General features: G+C 50.9%; 1 protein-coding gene across 1 annotated transcript; it reads right to left on the minus strand.

Annotated features, from left to right (window-relative positions):
• Nucleotides 1-1603: 1603 nt before the first annotated feature.
• LOC123444197 (GDSL esterase/lipase At5g45910-like) lies at nucleotides 1604-4346 on the minus strand. Its single transcript, XM_045120833.1, has 5 exons — nucleotides 3871-4346; nucleotides 3537-3752; nucleotides 3281-3432; nucleotides 2928-3201; nucleotides 1604-2115 (listed from the first exon to the last, which is right to left on the minus strand). The coding sequence occupies exons 1-5, from the start codon at nucleotides 4136-4138 to the stop codon at nucleotides 1880-1882; spliced, it is 1146 nt and encodes a 381-aa protein (XP_044976768.1). The 5' UTR covers nucleotides 4139-4346; the 3' UTR covers nucleotides 1604-1879.
• Nucleotides 4347-19720: the final 15374 nt, after the last annotated feature.

Genomic DNA, 19720 nt, shown 5'->3' on the forward strand with positions numbered 1-19720 from the left:
TCGCCCAGAGTCATCCACAACAACTCCGTCGGACCTCGGGAAAGTCTAGCCACACCAAACAGCCTACACGGCAACCCTAGAACCAACAAACCAAGGTCTAGTGAAGAGGAGGAACTCTTCGATGACAACTTCAAGAAGCAATGCCACCGGTATCCTTCAATCCCCATCGAACCAAGGCTTTCGCCCAGAGCCCTAAGCCTCTCCACCTATTACAAGCACCGGGGAAGGAGCTCAGCCACTGCCAACAGAGAGCGATCTCTGACAGAAGCATACCAAAGACGTCAGACCCAGGAATCATCGATCGAGCCACAGAACACCAAGGAGACGAGCAACCGTTGATGAACAACACAACCTGACCACCACCGCCACCATCCACCAACGAACTAGATCTGAGAAAGGGTGGCGCCGCCAGACATACCACCGGCTGGACCACCTACGCCACGCAGAGGCCACTGCACCAGGGAGACTAGCAGCTCCAACCAGCACCACGCCGGCCGGAGCACACCACAAACCTTGACAGAACAAGCCGCCAGTCCGACCAAGCAGGCCGCTTTCAGCCAGGAAAGGCGGGAGCAGCAGCTCCAAACCTGGCCCCGACCAGCGTGCACCCCACCACGCACCAGCCAGCAACGGTCGAGCCGCACCACCCCCGTCGCCAGGCCAACCCCACCTAGAGCCCCCGTCGCACCCACCACACGTCGGATCTGGGCCGAGCAGCCCCGGATCCGCGCCCTGTCGAGCACGGACGCCGCAGCAACCGCCACCACCACCTGAGGCACGCCGGCCAGCTCGTCCCGGGGACGTCACCCCGGCCCCTCGCGTGAAAACGCACCGAGGACAACCACCATGACCGCCGCACCAGATCAGCCACACCCGCGCCACCGCGAGAAGAGGGAGCCCCGCCACCGTCGTCCAGGCGACAGGCTTCGCCCGACCATGTCATTCGACGGTGGCGAGGGGAGAGGGCAGGTAGGAAGGGGGGGCGCCGGCGGGATCTGGGGCTTCCGCCCGTGTCGCCCCTGGAGGAGCGACGCGGGGGACGGGACGGGACTCGTGACCTAGAGGAGATACTTCACTCCCTTCTCTTCTCTCGTTCTCCCTTTTTTGTGGACTTTTGTTTGTTTGGGGAGCCTCTTGCTTTATATATAAAACGGGACGTGAAGCCTTTTTCAGTACTAAAGAGGAGTTTGCTATAAACTCATGTGATAGTTATCTGCGAAGCATGCTAAAATTATCAGAGAGATTGCGTGTCCGAGACGACCCCCAAAAATATTACTAAGTTGAAGCAGAGAGAAAATGACTGCAACAGAGAAGAATGAAGACGTAGTTTTCTTTTGTAGTTCATCTTCCTTCAAGTTCCAAAGAGTGCGGAGCTGCTATCTATGAAACGTGCTTTGGAGCTTGAGAAGTAGATAGGGTGTGATCAATAATCAAAGTTCAGTCATTTTTAAATCATTTATTTTGAGACGGAGGGAGTAATATTTACCGGACCATTTTCCTTAATCTTCATAAAAATTAACATGAGAGAAACACCTCGTCGCCGCAAAGCACGAGATGGATGCCAGTTTGTGTGTAAGAATGCACACCTGGAAAAGTCGGAAGCTACTCAAAAATTCTATCAGTGACATATTTCCCAAAGGCAATATTCGTAATCATGGCGTTCATTACATTTTACATTTATACCACCTCACAGACAAAACAAATCATGCTTTTGGAATCCCCCTATTTCACCTTTGTACCCCACTTGCAATGAATTCAATCAAATGAAAATATACACGTATGAACCATTGGGACTATATGGAAGAACTACTTTCCCTTCTCCAGTTTAGTAGTGTGCTATTCTCGACGCTCTACAGGTGCAACAGCAGAAGCGGAACGCTCACGAGGACTGAACAATCGGTTGGTCTGCGAAAGGGCCATATAGCCAACCCCTGGCGATATGGCCATAAGCAGCCTCCGTCAAGTGAATGCCGTCCCAGCTCCAGTGGGTCGTTGGATCAGCACAAGCAGTGGCACCAGGCTCACCGCATTTGGCTGTGACATTGAAGTTGTAGGCCGCCTTGGCAACGGACCCAGGAGCCCCACAGCATGCCCTAGGCAACTGCTTGTAGAATCCTGGATAATAAAGAGGAGATGGTTAGGCCACTGCATCGTGCCATTTTTCATCAACAGTAAAGCATCTGCATACTTTCGATTTGGTGGTTGAGACAGAAACATCGTCCCTGTTACAAGGTAGCACTGAAATGGAAGTTCTAGAGGACGAGTACATGTGATCTAGATATGATAGGGACTCATTTGCTCTAGGTGAAAACGTGACTACTTTGCTCTAGGCGAGAGTACGGGCAGGTTATGCAGGTTATGCAGGTCCCACATGACCACTAAACAAGACAGCTACCAATTGAGCAGGCTCTGAACTACTAATTGAAGTGATAGCTAGTACTACTCCTTTACAGACTAGACAAATGATCCTAGAGCATCGGATTAGTAAACCTTTGCTTCTAATATACTCTCAACATGGGTGAAGGTGCTTTAATTGATAATTGCGGCCGCAAGTTGCGTTCGCCGTTTTTCGTATTATATATGCTATGTGCTCCAATCCAGGCGAAGGCATCTCTTGCTCTCTGCCCAGATCTGAACCATCTAATTATCATATAGTATTGTGTGCCCTTTCAAGGCGAACGGAAGGAAATCGCTGACTGCCTGACAGTTGACTTCACATCACACCAGAGAACAATAAGCACATGCACACTAATTAAGATCCATCTACAGTAATTAGCACTACATCTGTATCTGTAAGAACTGAACAGCAGAATTCTCAGCCAAGGAAAGCCAATTTGAGTATCTATTTTAACCAAGGGTATGAATGTATGCATACAACGGAACCAATTTGCAAATCACTAAAAATTTGAGGTGTCTTGAGAACTAACCAAACTTCTCAGGCTGGAGCATGAACTGGACAACCGGTGTGTAGTAGTCGCCGTAGATGATCCGCACATTGGGGTACTTGGGCCGGAGCTTCTCGAGCGCTTTCTTGAGGTGTGCGTTGTGCACCCATGAGAAGGTGTTGTACTGACGGATGCACCCGCTCCGTGCGCCATACTCGTGGGCTGGCATGTCGAGCATGTTCAGGTAGACGGGGAAGCAGCCGGTGGGCATCACCCCTGGCACAATGAGATCCACTGCCCCCTCGGCGATCAATTCCTGCACCATATTGTAGTTGGAATTACATTCGATGTGACAGCGAGCAAATGTAGGACTCAAAAGAAGAAGCAATCGCTACCTCAACGCCGTCGGAGATGCCCTGGATGACATCGGGCATGAACTTGTAGGCCTCTGTGAGGCCCTTCCCTGCAAACAGGGGCGCGTTGTAGTCGTTGCCACCGAACTCGCCGACTACGAACAACGAGTTGGCGTAGAACTCCTTGCACTCCTCTGCAGAAACATTGCAAAATCACCAATCAGTTCATCGCAATCCACCACGTATCTACTCTAGCTGGCTGCAAAGGTGGGATTCCTTTTGACGTTTGTTTGTTTACCCTTGGTGGAGTTGCAGAAGAAGGGCTTGAGGTCACGGAACCACTGGATTTGGGTCATGAGAGCGCCGGAGTTCCAGACGACGGCGCCGAGGCCCCTGGCCTCGAAGTAGGGCGTGTCGAGCGCGGTGGCGCCGGTGATGGCGAAGTTGGCCCCGTACCTGAAGTCGGAGTGGTTGGCCTTGGACGGCGGCAGCAGCGGCAGCCCGAACTCCTGCGCTGCAGTAGCGGCGACCGATCGGGGCAAGCGGCGCGTCAGAATCTCGGAGGCAGAGGAAGCAAGCAAGCAAGCAAGAGAAGCGACGAAATCAAAATCGAACGCGGCAAGTCAACTCACCCAGGTGGTCGACGACGAGGCGGCCGTCGGAGCAGCGTCCGGTGGGCTTGCCGAAGTAGGTCTGGCCGTAGGGCAGCCTGGCGGTGGCGAGGATGTCCGGGACGCCGTTGGCGATGAGGTTCCCGGCGTCGGCCAGCGAGTCCCCGAAGTTGAACAGCGCGCGGTACTTCCCCTTGGCCTTCCCCTTGGCCGCGTCCGCCTCCCCCGGCGCCGCCGCCGCCGCGAGGACGACGGCGAGGAGGACCGCGAGCGCCTCCCTCCTCCCCATCCCGACGGTCGCTCCTTCCTTGGGGTTGGGTGGGTCGGTCCACGCGGGGCGGAAGAGAGCAGAGGAGAGGAGAGGAGGAAGAGAAGCAGGAGACGGAAGACGCGGTGGTGGTGGGTGCCAAGCGCTCGGTCATCGCTGTTTGTATTGTAGGGGAGCTGGAGAGGAGAGGGACGCGGTGCTGGCTGGCGTGGCCGGCCGGTGGCGGCTGCTCGTGTGGCGCTTTCCCTGGTTGCCGAATTTTTAAATCACACCAGCAGGGGAAAATGACAGTGCGCCGTAGCCCACCAACCACGAACCAATCGCGTTCCGTTCCGTTCGGTTACGAAAGGGAGAAAAACAGAAGCTGGTGGCTTGAACTGGCAGAAAGCCACACCAAATGGGTCAAATACAAATTGGGTTGGTACGAATATTAGGTCCGCGACGCACGGTGACATGGTATGGTAACGTGGTGGTGGTGGTATATCAGAAAAGAAATGGATCCCCATGTTGTTTTCTCCCTAATTGAGTAGCATGCAACGGTAGGTGAGAAGTCAGCAGCCAGCCAGCGCCAAAGACCAAACGCTTCCAAGGCAAAGCAAGTTGGTCCAATTATATAATTATATAATGATGGGCATATAAAAATACGGGGAACGTTCCTACTCCACTCCACCGACTGGCTTCGCACGCCGAGCCGTCCGATCTCCGATGGCTCGATCGGAGCGCATGCATGCACGGGCTTTGCGCCTCGCATGTGCCTGGTCCCCATATTGCCTGCCCTGTCCATTTTTCGTTTCTGTTTTTGGGCTGCGTCCCTTTTTTCCACACGGGGCACTACAGGTCTACAGTACCATACTACGACAAGGCGTAGCCGTTGGCTCCCCACTGCACTACATACACTACCCATACCTCTTTTTTGCGGCAACATACACTGGTACTCCCTCCCTATCAAAATATGGAAATATGAGAACTTTTTTTTTAATGAAAGGGGTTCCCCCTGCCCCATTTTATTCAAATGAAGCAGAAACGTCCATCCATACAACCTCCACACTCAAGTAAACAAACTAAGGCAATGAAAAAAGTCCTCAATGAAAGGCACAACCAAAAGGAACCGTCCTCGAAAGAAGCATCTCACTACCCATTACTCCCTTCGTTCCTAAATATAAGTCTTTTTAAAGGTTTCATTAGGATACTACGTAGGGATGTATATAGACATACTTTACAATGAGATTCACTCATTTTGCTCTGTATGTAGCCTCCTAATAAAATATCTAAAACTACTTATATTTAGGAACGGAGGGAGTACATAACTGGCTCAGCTCTAAAGATCTTCAGATAAGACGCAAAAAGCAGCCTGAGTCTATCGTTATTACAGAACCAAAATGATCAAATCAGAGCCACACTATCCTCAACAGCTCCCCGCGACGCTTGTCCAGCAGAAGGACGAATTGTTTCAGCTCGCCCAGCTGTGCAGTGTCGCAGAGAACCTCCCATCGTTGCAGCACCCCTCTTAACTTGGCAAGATTGCAACCCAGACCTCTCCATGTACGTCCCTGTAAACAAAACTCATACCTCAATTTCCAGGTAATCCACAAGGAGGCAGCAATCACCATATTAAGAACAGGTTTCTTTTTGTTTAACTTCCAAAAGGAAGAGACATCATTAATGCAAGTAATTCTATGAACTTCAAAAACTCAGAAATGATAGACCAAATGAGGTTAGAGTTCACACAATCAAAGAACATATGTTGAACAGACTCAGCTTCATTGCAAAATAAGCATGTATTATCATCTAGAGTCTTTCTCTTAGCCACATTGTCTCTAGTTAGGACCTTATTGTACAAACTGTTGGAAATATGCCCTAGAGGCAATAATAAATTAGTTATTATTATATTTTTTTGTTCATGATAATCGTTTATTATCCATGCTATAATTGTATTGATTGGAAACACAATACTTGTGTGGATACATAGACAAAACACTGTCCCTAGTAAGCCTCTAGTTGACTAGCTCGTTGATCAAAGATGGCCAAGGTTTCCTAGCCATAGGCAAGTGTTGTTACTTGATAACAGGATCACATCATTAGGAGAATCATGTGATGGACTAGACCCAAACTAATAGACGTAGCATGTTGATCGTGTCATTTTGTTGCTACTATTTTCTGCGTGTCAAGTATTTGTTCCTATGACCATGAGATCATATAACTCACTGACACCGGAGGAATGCTTTGTGTGTATCAAACGTCGCAACGTAACTGGGTGACTATAAAGATGCTCTACAGGTATCTTCGAAGGTGTTAGTTGAGTTAGTATGGATCGAGACTGGGATTTGTCACTCCGTGTGACGGAGAGGTATCTCGGGGCCCACTCGATAATACAACATCACACACAAGCCTTGCAAGCAATGTGACTTAGTGTAATTTGCGGGATCTTGTATTACGGAACGAGTAAAGAGACTTGCCGGTAAACGAGATTGAAATAGGTATGCGGATACTGATGATCGAATCTCGGGCAAGTAACATACCGAAGGACAAAGGGAATGACATACGGGATTATATGAATCCTTGGCACTGAGGTTCAAACGATAAGATCTTCGTAGAATATGTAGGATCCAATATGGGCATCCAGGTCCCGCTATTGGATATTGACCGAGGAGTCTCTCGGGTCATGTCTACATAGTTCTCGAACCCGCAAGGTCTGCACACTTAAGGTTCGACGTTGTTTTATGCGTATTTGAGTTATATGGTTGGTTACCGAATGTTGTTCGGAGTCCCGGATGAGATCACGGACGTCACGAGGGTTTCCGGAATGGTCCGGAAACGAAGATTGATATATAGGATGACCTCATTTGATTACCGGAAGGTTTTCGGAGTTACCGGGAATGTACCGGGAATGACGAATGGGTTACGGGAGTTCACCGGTGGGGGGGGGGGCAACCCACCCCGGGGAAGCCCATAGGCCTTTGGGGTGGCACACCAGCCCTTAGTGGGCTAGAGGGACAGCCCAAGAAGGCCCTATGCGCCATAGGAAGAAAATCAAAGAGAAAAAAAAAGGAGGAGGTGGGAAAGGAAAGAAGGACTCCACCCACCAAACCAAGTAGGACTCGGTTTGGGGGGGGAGACCTTCCCCCTTGGCTCGGCCGACCCCCTTGGGGCTCCTTGAGCCCCAAGGCAAGGCCCCCCCTCTCCCACCTATATATACGGAGGTTTTAGGGCTGATTTGAGACGACTTTTCCACGGCAGCCCGACCACATACCTCCACGGTTTTTCCTCTAGATCGCGTTTCTACAGAGCTCGGGCGGAGCCCTGCTGAGACAAGATCATCACCAACCTCCGGAGCGCCGTCACGCTGCCGGAGAAATCTTCTACCTCTCCGTCTCTCTTGCTAGATCAAGAAGGCCGAGATCATCGTCGAGCTGTACGTGTGCTGAACGCGGAGGTGCCGTCCGTTCGGCACTAGATCGTGGGACTGATCGCGGGACGGTTCGCGGGGCGGATCGAGGGACGCGAGGACGTTCCACTACATCAACCGCGTTCACTAACGCTTCTGTTGTACGGTCTACAAGGGTACGTAGATCACACATCCCCTCTCGTAGATGGACATCACCATGATAGGTCTTCGTGTGCGTATGAAATTTTTTGTTTCCCATGCGACGTTCCCCAACAGTGGCATCATGAGCTAGGTTCATGCGTAGATGTCTTCTCGAGTAGAACACAAAAGTTTTTGTGGGCAGTGATGTGCGTTTTGCTGCCCTCCTTAGTCTTTTCTTGATTCTGCAGTATTGTTGGATCGAAGCGGCTCGGACCAACATTACTCGTACGCTTACGAGAGACTGGTTTCATCGCTACGAGTAACTCCGTTGCTCAAAGATGACTGGCGGGTGTCAGTTTCTCCAACTTTAGTTGAATCGGAATTGACCGAGGAGGTCCTTGGATGAGGTTAAATAGCAATTCATATATCTCCGTTGTGGTGTTTACGTAAGTAAGATGCGATCCTACTAGATACCCATGGTCACCACGTAAAACATGCAACAACAAAATTAGAGGATGTCTAACTTGTTTTTACAGGGTATGCTTGTGATGTGATATGGCCAACGATGTGATGTGATATATTGGATGTATGAGATGATCATGTTGTAATAGTTTATATCGACTTGCACGTCGATGGTACGGCAACCGGCAGGAGCCATAGGGTTGTCTTTAAACTAACGTTTGTGCTTGCAGATGCATTTACTATATTGCTAGGACGTAGCTTTAGTAGTAATAGCATGAGTAGCACGACAACCCCGATGGCAACACGTTGATGGAGATCATGATGATGGAGATCATGGTGTGACGCCGGTGACAAGAAGACCGTGCCGGGGCTTTGTTGATGGAGATCAAGAAGCGCATGATGATGGCCATATCATGTCACTTATGAATTGCATGTGATGTTAATCCTTTTTGCACCTTATCTTGCTTAGAACGACGGTAGCATTATGAGGTGATCTCTCACTAAAATTTCAAGACGAAATTGTGTTCTCCCCGACTATGCACCGTTGCGACAGTTCTTCGTTTCGAGACACCACGTGATGATCGGGTGTGATAGACTCAACGTTCACATACAACGGGTGCAAAACAGTTGCACACACAGAACACTCGGGTTAAGCTTGATGAGCCTAGCATGTGCAGACATGGCCTCGGAACACATGAGACTGAAAGGTCGAGCATGAATCGTATAGTTGATATGATTAGCATAGAGATTCTTACCACTGAAACTATTCTCGACTCACGTGATGATCAGACTTGAGATAGTGGATTTGGATCATGTACCACTCAAATGACTAGAGAGATGTACTTTTTGAGTGGGAGTTCTTAAGTAATATGATTAATTGAACTAATTGTCATGAACATAGTCTAATGGTCTTTGCGAATTACGATGTAGCTTGCGCTAAAGCTCTACTGTTTTTATATGTTTCTAGAGAAAATTTAGTTGAAAGTTGATAGTAGCAAACTTTGAAGAGGATTGTCCTCATTGCTGCGCAGAAGGCTTATGTCCTTAATGCACCACTCGGTGTGCTGCACCTCGAGCGTCGTCTGTGGATGCTGTGACCATCCGACATACACGTTTCTGATGACTACACGATAGTTCAGTGCAAAATACTTAATGGCTTAGAAGCAAGGCACCGAAGACGTTTTGAAACGTCACGGAACATAAGTGATGTTCTAAAGAGATGAAATTGTGATTTCATGCTCGTGCCCTTGTTGAGAGGTACGAGACCTCCGACAAGATTCTTTGTCCACAAAGTAAAGGAGAAAAGCTCAATCATTGAGCGTGTGCTTAAATTGTCTGAGTACGACAATCACTTGAATCAAGTGGGAGTTAATCTTCCAGATGAGATAGTGATGGTTCTCCAAAGTCACTGCCACCAAGTTGTGAGAGCTTCGTGATGAACTATAACATATCAAGGATAGATACAATGATCCTTGAGATATTCGTGATGTTTGACACTGCGAAAGTAGAAATCAAGAAGGAGCATCAATAGTTGATGGTTTGTAAAACCACTAAGTTTCAAGAAAGGCAAGGGCTAGAAGGGATACTTCGTGAAACGGCAAAACAGTTGCTGCACTAATGAAGAGACCCAATGTCGTGGGTATAAGCCTGACAATAGATGTGTAGGGTATGAATGAGATGGGCAGAGTCCTAGCTACGGCGAGGTTGTATGAGTTCAGGCCCCTCTACGATGGAGGTAATAGCCCTACGTCTCAGTGCTCTTGGAGCTTGTTACCGAGTGTAATATGGAGTACAATGTTTTTCTAACCCTTTTACCAGTGGGGGAGGGCGGCTTATATAGAGTGCGCTGCCCTCCACAACGGTTTCGATTCAAGGGTGGAGTAGTGGCGATTGAATGCATGCGTTACAGGTAACGTATGCTATAAATGCTAGTTAATGCACCCGAAAACGTACGGCAGTTTCCCTCGAGGGAGGTTACGACGCACCGAGTGTATCCAGTCGGTAGGTCCGGTGTCCTCCGAGTCTTAGTCTCCGACTGGATGATTCTGGGCCCGTTACCGACTGGATGATGGGGACACCTTAATACAGTCGGGCATACTTAAGGTCATGTCCCTTGCGTGGGGTAGTCCTTGGGTAGGACCTGTAGGACAGGCCTATGACCCTACCCTAGGACTATGACCCCATCATTAGTCCCCGAATGGATTGGGGTTGAAACGTCAAAGCAGTGCTCGATGCTCAGATCCGACTGGACTAGGTTCGGCTTGGGCGTTGCTTGCCTCTATCCATTCTATCTCTCCTGGCCAATGATCCGAGTGAATGTGTTCTGCGAAACGGACTGTCGGGAACCGAGTGCCTTCACGGCATCTTTTGACACGACCGGTCAACTGACAGCGGCGGATTTTCCGGGATCTCAAATTTCGGGTTCCGCGCGCTTAGCGGGGGCGACGTCGGCGCGCTCGAGTAGCGCCTGACTCCTCGATCCTCGCGCCTTCAACTCTTCCGCCGATATCGCCGCGGCTGGTTGGGCGGATAAGATTTCGGGCCCACTCGCCAGCGACCCAGTCGGTGTTCTATTTAACTCTGGCCGACGAGACCCTTCGGTTACGCTCGCCGAATCCTCTGCTCTTGATTGCTCCGTCTTCCTCGCCACCTCTTGCGCTCATACACCTTTCTCTTCCCATCCTTCTCGAAAGCTCGCCATCGCCGCCATGACCAAGGGCCAGACCAGCAAGATGGAGGCAAGGAAGAAGAAGGGCAAGGCGGCGGCTGCTCAGCGGCGGCAGCGGCCATTGCCAGCAGGATGGATCCAGGGAGACTTTCTCCCCTCCACAGTGACGGAGGGGGGCCTGCTGGAGCTGGTAGAGCACGGCCAGCTCGTGCATAAATCTTGGAGGTTGCCGGAGGACGACGAGGTTGATCCGACGCCACGGGAGGGGGAGCGTGTCTTGCTCCTCAGCCACGTTCACCGAGGTTTCTCTCTGCCCCCCACCCTTTCTTCAAGGGTATCATGAATCATTTTGGTGCACAACTCCATCATTTCCCTCCGAATGCCATCGCCCACCTTTCAGCATTCATTGTCTTGTGCGAATGCTTTATTGGTTGTCCTCCCCATTGGGGTTTATTCAAACACATCTTCTCCGCCCGCTCCCAAACCATAAAACGCCTTAGTCAGTCGGATGACAAGACGCATCTCCTCCAGCTCTGCGGGGGTTTAGGGTTCCAAAAGAAGAGTCGGAGCAGCTACCCTGCTCTGCAGTTGAGTGAGTCGGTTAGGAACTGGTAGTCGACGTGGTTCTATTGCCAGGATATAGCCTGCCCGAACGCGTCGACTGGGCTGCCTCCATTTAGTCTAGACCGTCCTGCTCCGCCCAAGCAACTCGCCCTCTCGAAAACTGAGAAGAACGACATCCAGCCTTTGGTCGAGGCACTTGTGGATGTTGTCAGAAGGGGGGTCTCCGGTATTGACCTGCTGGAAGTCTTCATCGGTCGGCGGATCCAGCCCCTACAAGCTCGCCACCACGCTATGTGGCTCTACACAGGGCCTGAGGATTCCACTCGGACCGTCGCGGTGGGCATACTCGAGGAGAAGGTGACCTCGATAGTGCTCCAAATCACGGGACCTTGCGAGAACCCTAAAGGAGCTCGCCGAGTGGCGCCTTACAGCGCGGACAACCCGCCACCGAATCAGGTGAGTAGCATTAGCCGAGTGCGTTGAACTGTCTCGATTTCAGCAGCTCATTTATATCTCCACGTGATGCTTAACGTTTCCGACTGAAATTCATGCAGGTGTGGACCAACTGGTTCTCCCCCGTCTCGAGCGGGAAACTGGAGGAGGAAGAGGAAGAGGAAGAAGGAAGCCAGGAGGGAAGCGTGGAGAGCGACGAATACATCTTCGACAGCGGAGAGTCGGAGGAGGAAAACAGCGAGGAAGAGGAAAAGTATGAAGAGTCAGACTCGCCGCCTCCGCGGCCAGAGCATCGGAATAGGCGTCGGCAAGAGTCTGCCGTCCCTTCGGTTCCCCCTGTGTCGCCGAGTGTCCCGCCTGCTTCCCCGGCTGCTCCGAGTGTTCGAGGTACCAAAAGAGCCAGGGACGCAGCCGCTGAACCTGCGGGCCAGTCCTTCAAGGCGCCCAAATCGAGCGGGTCCAAACCTCGGAAGGCTCTGCCGCGGATGAGGGTGGCCATTCCCGTCACCTCCACGTAAGCGAATCTAGTTTTCGGTCCTTTATGTTGACCGAGTGAACTCTTGTTTTACAAGTAGAATGGTCTTCACTCGACAGGGTTGCCACTTCTGCGACCTCGCCGGCTCGCCAAGGGGACGACCCCATGGACGCGGACAATGTCGTTTCATCACAGCCAGGTACGTTGTGGGAGAGTCGGGTATTTTATTCCTGCGGATTGCACCATCTCTTTCTTCTTCTGAAGCACTGCGTTATTCGGCTTGTCAGGGGGGAGAGCTGACCCGACTGCGGAGCCCGTCGAAGAGCCTGTCCCTGAGGCTGCTCCTCCTGTCGCCGCCCCTGCCGCCGATGCTCTACCGAACGAAGTGCCTCCGCCGACTGAACCGGCGCTGACGGGTGAGGAACCTACTGGGGCGAACCTTGGGATGAACCAGGATCTCTCCCCAATTCCCGGTTCATCGAACGCCGAATTCAACATTCGGTGTGTCCCGGAGGAGCAGGTGGGAGCGGTCAAGGGGACCATGGTTCAGGCGGAGCTGATGGCCGGAGAGGCCAAGAGGGTTTATGACTCTGCTGCAGCTTTATATCAGCGGAGCTTGGAGCTGCGCGATGACATCAGAGTAAGTACCTTAGTAAGTACTTACTTTTCTTCTGTAACCCACTGGGTGTTGTCGTAGTCTGTTGTTTGCAATGGGTTCACTCCGAGTGAACCCAATGGGTGTAGTCCTCGAGACTTCTGTCGAGTGCTTGCACCGACAGTTGTCTTTATACATTTGGTCTTTATTTTTGTCGTGTCCGTAGACAAGATTTCTGAGTGCAAGTACTTACTGCAGTCGGAGCACTCTTGCGGTAAGAGTTCCCTAGAGTAAACTGCACACAGGTGGAGTAGCTTTAGCCTCGGAGGCATAGGTGAAAACGTGCACCTCAATAGGGCAGACCTGCTTGAGGTGCATGCCAGTGGGGTCACTCTTAGTGAACCCACTGGGTGTAGTCCCCGAGACCGCTGTCGACTGCTTGCGTCGGCAGGGGTCTGAAGAACGTAGTGTGTATTGAGAAAGTTGCTGATAACCCTTTGTTTTGTGTTGTAGAAAACTTGTGATATGGGAACTTCTTATGAAGCCCTCAGAGCGGAGAGGAATCAATATGCTGGTGAGCTGGAAGCTGCAATGCTTGCCATGACTGGTATGAAGGACGCTCTGGAAGCGCAAGAAAATTCCTTGGAAGAAGCTCGGGAGACAAACAGGGTATTGACGGCGGAGACGCAGATGATGAGGAAACATAGGACCGATCTGCATAATCAGATGGGCGTCATGAACAGAAGGTGCATAGCTCAAGAGAAGTATGTCACCGACTGGGCTGAGCAAATGATGACTTGTCTAGCTGGTAAGTCTTATGCTTTGTCGAGTGGCTTTATCGTGTGCCACACATTCGGTTTTCATTGCCTGCTTGCTTGTTGGTGGCAGACTTTTGCGGAGACCCTGAAGGTGAAACGGCGGCTGTGGAACGGTCTGCTAAGGACAAAGTTCCACTCGGTGAGGACGCCAATCGGGATCTGCTTCGAGCACAAATCCGCGCTAGCAAAGTAGGTCCTTTCATCGGTCGACTGAGAGAAGTCATCGGCCGAATTAACAAGGAACTTTGGCCGGAAGACGAGTCGCGGGAGGAGATGGAGACCCTAACGAGCCGACTGGAGGAGGTGCCGAACCAAGTGCAATCTTGGAAGAAATCGGCGGCGCGGTGCGGTGCTGATGTTGCGCTGTCTTTGGTCCGAGTCCATTGCAAGGAAGTGCGGGAAGATAAGCTGAAAGCCTTGAAAGTCGCCAACACGAAGAAGCTTCAATTCGAAGACTTCATGGAGACATTCCTGGAGACTGCGACCCGCATTGCTGATGGAATCGACCTGGATACCTTTGTGGAACCCTCCAGTCCTAACGCGGGCCCAGCTGACTCATGATCGAACTTTATCCTCGGTATGCCGAGTGTTTGCCTGTAAGATACTCCGGCCACTTCTGTTGGCCGTCATACTTTTAAATCGGTGCGGGTAAGCTTGATCCGCACCGAGTTTGTTATCGTTTCTAGACTGTTGGAGTCACAACGAAAACACTTATCCTTTTGCTTGAATGTTGGTTGGAGTTGAACACTTAATGTGTACTCGTAGAATATTAGGACTTAGGTGATTCATGATCAGTGCTCAGTCTCCGAGTGTAACGTATAGTGTACATTCGGAGGAGGCTAGTACTTAGATGATTCTTGATCATAACTCAGACTCCGAGTGGAACGTATAGTGCACACTCGGAAGAAGGTATTACTTAGGCGAATCGGGATCACAGCTAAGTCTCCGAGTGCGATGTGAAGTGCACACTCGGAGGAAGTTAGTACTTAGGTGATTCTTGATCACAACTAAGTCTGTGAGTGTGACGTATAGTGCACAGTCGGAGGAGCGATTAGTACTTAGGCGATGCGTGATCGCAGCTAAGTCCCCGAGTATGACGTAAAGTGCACACTCGGAGGAAGTTAATACTTAGGCGATGCAGGATCGCAACTAAGTCTCCGAGTGTGACGTAAAGTGCACACTCGGAGAAAGTTAATACTTAGGCGACGCAGGATCGCAGCTAAGTCCCTGAGTGTGACGTGAAGTGCACACTCAAAAGAAGGTAATACTTAGGCGATGCAGGATCGCAGCTAAGTCCCCGAGTGTGACGTAAAGTGCACACTCGGAGGAAGTTAATACTTAGGCGATGCAGGATCGCAGCTAAGTCCCCGAGTGTGACGTGAAGTGCACACTCGAAGGAAGGTGTTACTTAGGTGATTCGGGATTGCAGCTAAGTCCCCGAGTGCGACGTGAAGTGCACACTCGAAGGGAGTTAATACTTAGGCGATGCAGGATCACAACTAAGTCCCCGAGTGCGACCTGAAGTGCACACTCGAAGGAAGGTAATACTTAGGCGATGCAGGATCGCAGCTAAGTCCCCGAGTGTGACGTATAGTGCACACTCGGAGGAAGTTAATACTTAGGCGATGCAGGATCGCAGCTAAGCCTCCGAGTGCGACGTGAAGTGCACACCCGGAGATAGTTAATACTTAGGCGATGCAGGATCGCAGCTAAGTCCCCGAGTGTGACGCAAAGTGCACAATCGGAAGAAGTTAATACTTAGGCGATGCAGGATCGCAGCTAAGCCCCCGAGTGCGACGTGAAGTGCACACTCGAAGGAAGGTGTTATTTAGGTGATTCGGGATCGCAGCTAAGTCCCCGAGTGCGACGTGAAGTGCACACTCGAAGGAAGTTAATACTTAGGCGATGCAGGATTGCAGCTAAGCCTCCGAGTGCGACGTGAAGTGCACACTCGGAGATAGTTAATACTTAGGCGATGCAGGATCGCAGCTAAGTCCCCGAGTGTGACGCAAAGTGCACACTCGGAAGAAGTTAATACTTAGGCGATGCAGGATCGTAGCTAAGCCCCCGAGTGCGACGTGAAGTGCACACTCAGAGAAAGTTAAAACTTAGGCGATGCGGGATCGCAGCTAAGTCCCCGAGTGTGACGTAAAGTGCACACTCGGAGGAAGTTAATACTTAGGCGATGCAGGATCACAGCTAAGCCCCCGAGTGCGACGTGAAGTGCACACTCGGAGAAAGTTAAAACTTAGGCGATGCGGGATCGCAGCTAAGTCCCCGAGTGTGACGTAAAGTGCACACTCGGAGGAAGTTAATACTTAGGCGATGCAGGATGGCAGCTAAGCCTCCGAGTGCGACGTGAAGTGCACACTCGGAGATAGGTGTTACTTAGACGATTCGGGATCGCAGCTAAGTTTTTTTTTTGTGACTGTAGTCTGCAACCACGGAAGGACTCTGAATCTGCAAAAGAAATTGAATCTGCTGTATATTATTTCTCCAAAACTTGTTCGTTACACTGCTTCAGTCGGCGATCACGTGTAAAAACGCTTGAGGAGGTCTCCGTTCCACGCGCGGGGTTCGTCGGTCTCCTTCTGAATGTTGTAGAGTCTGTATGCCCCGTTGTTCAGCACCTTTGAAATGATGAAAGGACCTTCCCAGGCCGGAGCCAACTTGTGTGGTCTTTGCTGATCCACTCGGAGCACTAAATCGCCAGCCTGGAACGTGCGGCTTCTGACATGTCATGCATGAAAACGTCGCAGATCTTGCTGATAAATTGTTGAGCGAGTAAGTGCCATCTCGCGCTCCTCCTCTAGAAGATCGACTCCATCTTGCCTTGCTTGTTCTGCTTCGGCTTCGGAGAAGAGTTCGACTCGCGGGGCATTGTGAAGCAGGTCACTCGGAAGGACCGCTTCTGCTCCATAGACGAGGAAGGACGGTGATCGCCCTGTTGATCTGTTCGGAGTAGTGCGGAGGCCCCAAGATACTGAAGGTAACTCGGTTACCCATGCACCAGCAGCATGTCCTATCTCTCGCAAGAGTCGAGGCTTCAAACCTTGAAGGATAAGTCCATTTGCACGCTCAGCTTGTCCATTGGATTGCGGATGTGCTACGGAAGCAAAATCCACTCGGATACCTTGACTCGCCCAGAAACCTTTGAATCTGTCCGAGTCGAAGTTTGTCCCATTGTCCGTGATTATGCTGTGAGGCACTCCGAATCTGGAGATGATGTCTCTGACAAACTTCACGGCTGTGGAGGCGTCGAGTTTCTTGATGGGCTTGGCTTCTATCCACTTTGTAAACTTGTCAACTGCCACCAACAGATGTGTGTAGCCTCCTTGGCCTGTCTTGAATGGTCCGACTGTGTCTAATCCCCAAACTGCAAACGGCCACACAAGTGGGATTGTCTTTAGTGCAGATGTTGGCTTGTGGGACTTGTTGGAGTAGAACTGACAGCCTTCGCATCGATCGACCATAGCTTTGGCCATTTCGTTAGCCTGCAGCCAGAAGAATCCAGCCCTGAACGCCTTGGCGACGATTGCTCTTGAAGAAGCATGATGGCCGCAGGTTCCCGAGTGAATATCCTCTAGGATCAACTGCCCTTCCTCTGGGGAAATGCAACGTTGGAGAACGCCTGAAACACTCTCCTTATACAATTGACCGTCAATGACAGTGAACGCCTCGACCTGCGAACTATTTGTCGGGCTTGGACTTCATCTTGTGGAAGTTCTTGCCTTAGGATATATGCCATAATCGGCACAGTCCAATCGGGAATGATTACCAGAATCTCTGTGACCAGATCAACCATAGCAGGCACATCGACTTCAGTCGGGTCTGTTGCGCTCTTGGGTTGTACTGGCTCTTCCGTGAAGGGATCTTCTTTGACTGAAGGAAGATGGAGGTGCTCGAGGCAGACATCACTCGGGACGGGTCTCCGAGTGGATCCGAGCTTCGCCAACTCATCCGCCGCTTGGTTCTTCAGTCTTGGAACATGATGAAGTTGTAGACCTTCAAACTTCTTCTCCAGCTTCCTGACTGCATTGCATTAGGTTGTCATAGTGGGGTTCCTTACGTCCCACTCTTTCATCACTTGGTTGACCACCAAGTCTGAATCGCCGTAGACCATCAGGCGACGGACGCCGAGTGAGATGGCCATGCGCAATCCGTAGAGAAGAGGTTCATACTCTGCCTCATTGTTAGAGGAATCAAAGTGTATCTGAAGCACATACTTGAGCTTGTCACCCTTTGGTGATACGATCACAACACCAACGCCGGATCCATTCAACATCTTAGACCCATCGAAGAACATTGTCCAATGAGCCGAGTAGATGTGAGTCGGTTGCTGTTGTTCTACCCATTCTGCTATAAAGTCTGCCAGGGCTTGAGACTTAATAGCTTTCTTGGCCTCGAACTTGATGTCACAGTACAGCGTCTCCATCGCCCACTTCTCCACTCGGCCTGACGCGTCTCGATTGTGGAGAATTTCCGACAAAGGAGAATCAGAAACGACAGATACCGAGTTGTCTTGGAAATAATGGGCAACCTTCTTCGCAGTCAAATAGATCCCATAGATAAGCTTTTGATAATGGGGATACCTCTGCTTGGAAGGTGTCAGGACTTCGGAGACGTAGTACACTGGCCGCTGAACTTTGTATGCTTTGCCTTCTTCTTCTCGCTCGACTGTAAGAACAGTACTGACGACTTGATTTGTGGCCGCGATATACAGAAGAAGGGGCTCTTTACTGAGCGGAGCAGTAAGAACCGGCTGGGTGGAAAGTAGTACTTTGAGGTCGTCGAACGCGACTTGGGCTTCGTCTGTCCACTCGAAGGTATCTGATTTCTTCATGAGTCGGTACAGAGGAAGTGCTTTTTCGCCGAGTCGACTGATGAACCAGCTCAAAGCTGCTAAGAAACCTGTGAGTCGTTGAACATCATGTATTCTGACCGGCCTCTCCATTCGGACGATGGTCCCGATCTTTTCGGGGTTAACATCGATCCCTTGTTCGGAAACGAAGAAACCGAGTAACTTTCCGCTGGGAACACCGAATGAACACTTGGCAGGATTTAGCTTGATATCGTACCTACGAAGGTTGGCGAATGTTTCTGCCAAGTCAGTCAGCAGGTGGGAACCTTTGCGGGACTTGACTACGATATCATCCATGTATGCCTCCACACTGCGACCGATCTGGTCGAGGAGACATTTTTGGATCATGCGCATAAAGGTAGCTCCTGCATTCTTCAGACCGAAAGGCATGGTGATGTAGCAGAAGCACCCAAACGGGGTGATGAAAGTTGTTTTCAACTCATCGGGACCATACAGACGGATCTGATGATAACCCGAGTAGGCATCAAGAAATGATAAACGCTCGCACCCCGCAGTCGAATCGACAATTTGATCTATGCGGGGGAGCGGAAAATGGTCTTTTGGGCAGACCTTATTGAGATGCTTGAAGTCAATGCACATTCGGAGTGACTTGTCCTTCTTGGGCACCATGACTACATTGGCGAGCCACTCGGAGTGGTGAACCTCGCGAATGAATCTGGCAGCTAGCAGCTTAGCCACCTCTTCTCCGATTGCCTTCCTTTTGTGCACGGCGGACCGGCGCAGGCGCTCTCGGACGGGCCGAGCAGCGGGATCCACATGCAGTCGGTGCTCAGCCAACTCCCTAGGTACACCCGGCATGTCAGATGGCTTCCATGCGAAGATGTCCCAGTTCTCACGGAGGAATTGGGTGAGCTCGGCTTCCTATTTGGGATCCAGGGTGGTGGAGATGTTCGTCGGGGCGGCAGACTCGTCCGTCGGGTGAATGCTGACCTTCTTAGTCTCTCCCGCCGACTGGAACGCGGACTCAGAAGCAGGCTTCTTTGAGCGCATTAAGTCGGCAGGGTCGACTGTCTTCTTGTACTCTTCGAGCTCGAGTACAGCCATCTGCTGGTCGGCGATCCTCGACCCCTCTTGCAGACACTCCTCGGCTCGCTGGCGGTTGCCGGTGATGGTGATAACGCCTTTTGGACCGGGCATTTTCAACTTCAAGTACACATAAC

This window comes from Hordeum vulgare, chromosome 3H (assembly GCF_904849725.1).
Source record: "Hordeum vulgare subsp. vulgare chromosome 3H, MorexV3_pseudomolecules_assembly, whole genome shotgun sequence".
NCBI classification, from domain to species: domain Eukaryota; kingdom Viridiplantae; phylum Streptophyta; class Magnoliopsida; order Poales; family Poaceae; genus Hordeum; species Hordeum vulgare.

What these genes read in the sequence shown, in the direction of transcription:
- LOC123444197 (XM_045120833.1), bottom strand. Translation starts at nt 4,138, where the DNA reads ATGGGGAGGAGGGAGGCGCTCGCGGTCCTCCTCGCCGTCGTCCTCGCG. An exon ending in CTTCTGCAACTCCACCAAGG is followed by an intron (nt 3,433 to 3,536) that starts GTAAACAAACAA and finishes ATGTTTCTGCAG; the next exon opens with AGGAGTGCAAGGAGTTCTAC. An exon ending in GCTCCAGCCTGAGAAGTTTG is followed by an intron (nt 2,116 to 2,927) that starts GTTAGTTCTCAA and finishes TTTATTATCCAG; the next exon opens with GATTCTACAAGCAGTTGCCT.